This window comes from Chenopodium album, chromosome 11 (genome assembly GCF_948465745.1).
Source record: "Chenopodium album chromosome 11, dcCheAlbu1.1, whole genome shotgun sequence".
Taxonomy (NCBI): Eukaryota; Viridiplantae; Streptophyta; class Magnoliopsida; order Caryophyllales; family Amaranthaceae; genus Chenopodium; species Chenopodium album.
Window position 1 is genome coordinate 21610662 of NC_137844.1, and position 913 is coordinate 21611574.

The window sequence follows — 913 nt, forward strand, 5'->3', positions numbered from 1 at the left end:
ACACATAACCTATTTATCATTTCTCCTTTACACAAAATTATTCTTTAAATATTTAATTCAAACACTTACTTTTCACATTTTCCTAGCTTTTCGGGAAGCTTTCTCATTAGGTGCCATATGCACCAGCGGTGTCTCGTTGTGGGAATCACCTCCTCAAGTGGCTTCCTCATGGCAGCAGCCTGGTCAGTGAGTATTGCTTTGGGAGCTTTTCCATTCATACATTGTAACCATTGTTGAAACACTCAGTGGAAAGTATCACAATCTTCGTGAGATACTAGATCACAGCCAAGAAGAATTGATTGTCCATGGTGATTAACGCCTACAAAGTTGGCAAACGGAAGATCATATTCCTTTGTCAAATATGTGGAATCAAAACACACGACGTCACCAAACTCTTCATAAGTAGCTTTGCTACGAGCATCAACCCACATAACGTCCTTCAACCGACCTTCGTCATCCAATCGTTATGCAAAATAAAAATTCTGATTGCCCTCTTGCATTTGTTGGAAAATTTTCATCATTGCAACTGAGTCACCTCCCTCCATTTTTAACCGCCTACTTTTATAGACCTCATGCTCAATGTCCTTAACAGTGAATGGCATAGGTTCAGAGTCCACCATCTCTGTGCCCATGCACCCATGAATTTGCTTCACAGGTAACCCGTTCTCAAAATGTTTAAGTAGCTTCTTCATCACTCTTGATGTAAAGTGTTTCATTCGATACTCTTTCACAAGACGAGCATTTCTAGGAATGGGGGTATGACTTGTGTGCTCCAATTGAACTCTCCTTATCACCCATTCACCTTCACGGTTCACACTAGCATAAACATTGGCAACACACTGACATTTTTTTTACCTTCTTTTACTACGACTCAACTCATCCTCTTGAAGGATTTATGTCTTCGTCAAGTGCA

At 40.3% G+C, this 913-nt stretch overlaps 1 protein-coding gene across 1 annotated transcript; it reads right to left on the minus strand.

The window, feature by feature from the left end:
• Positions 1-242: 242 nt before the first annotated feature.
• On the minus strand, positions 243-692 carry LOC145566445 (protein FAR1-RELATED SEQUENCE 8-like). The gene is made up of 2 exons (XM_081625864.1): positions 536-692; positions 243-448 (listed from the first exon to the last, which is right to left on the minus strand). Exons 1-2 carry the CDS (start codon positions 690-692, stop codon positions 243-245), a joined length of 363 nt encoding a protein of 120 aa, XP_081481990.1.
• Positions 693-913: the final 221 nt, after the last annotated feature.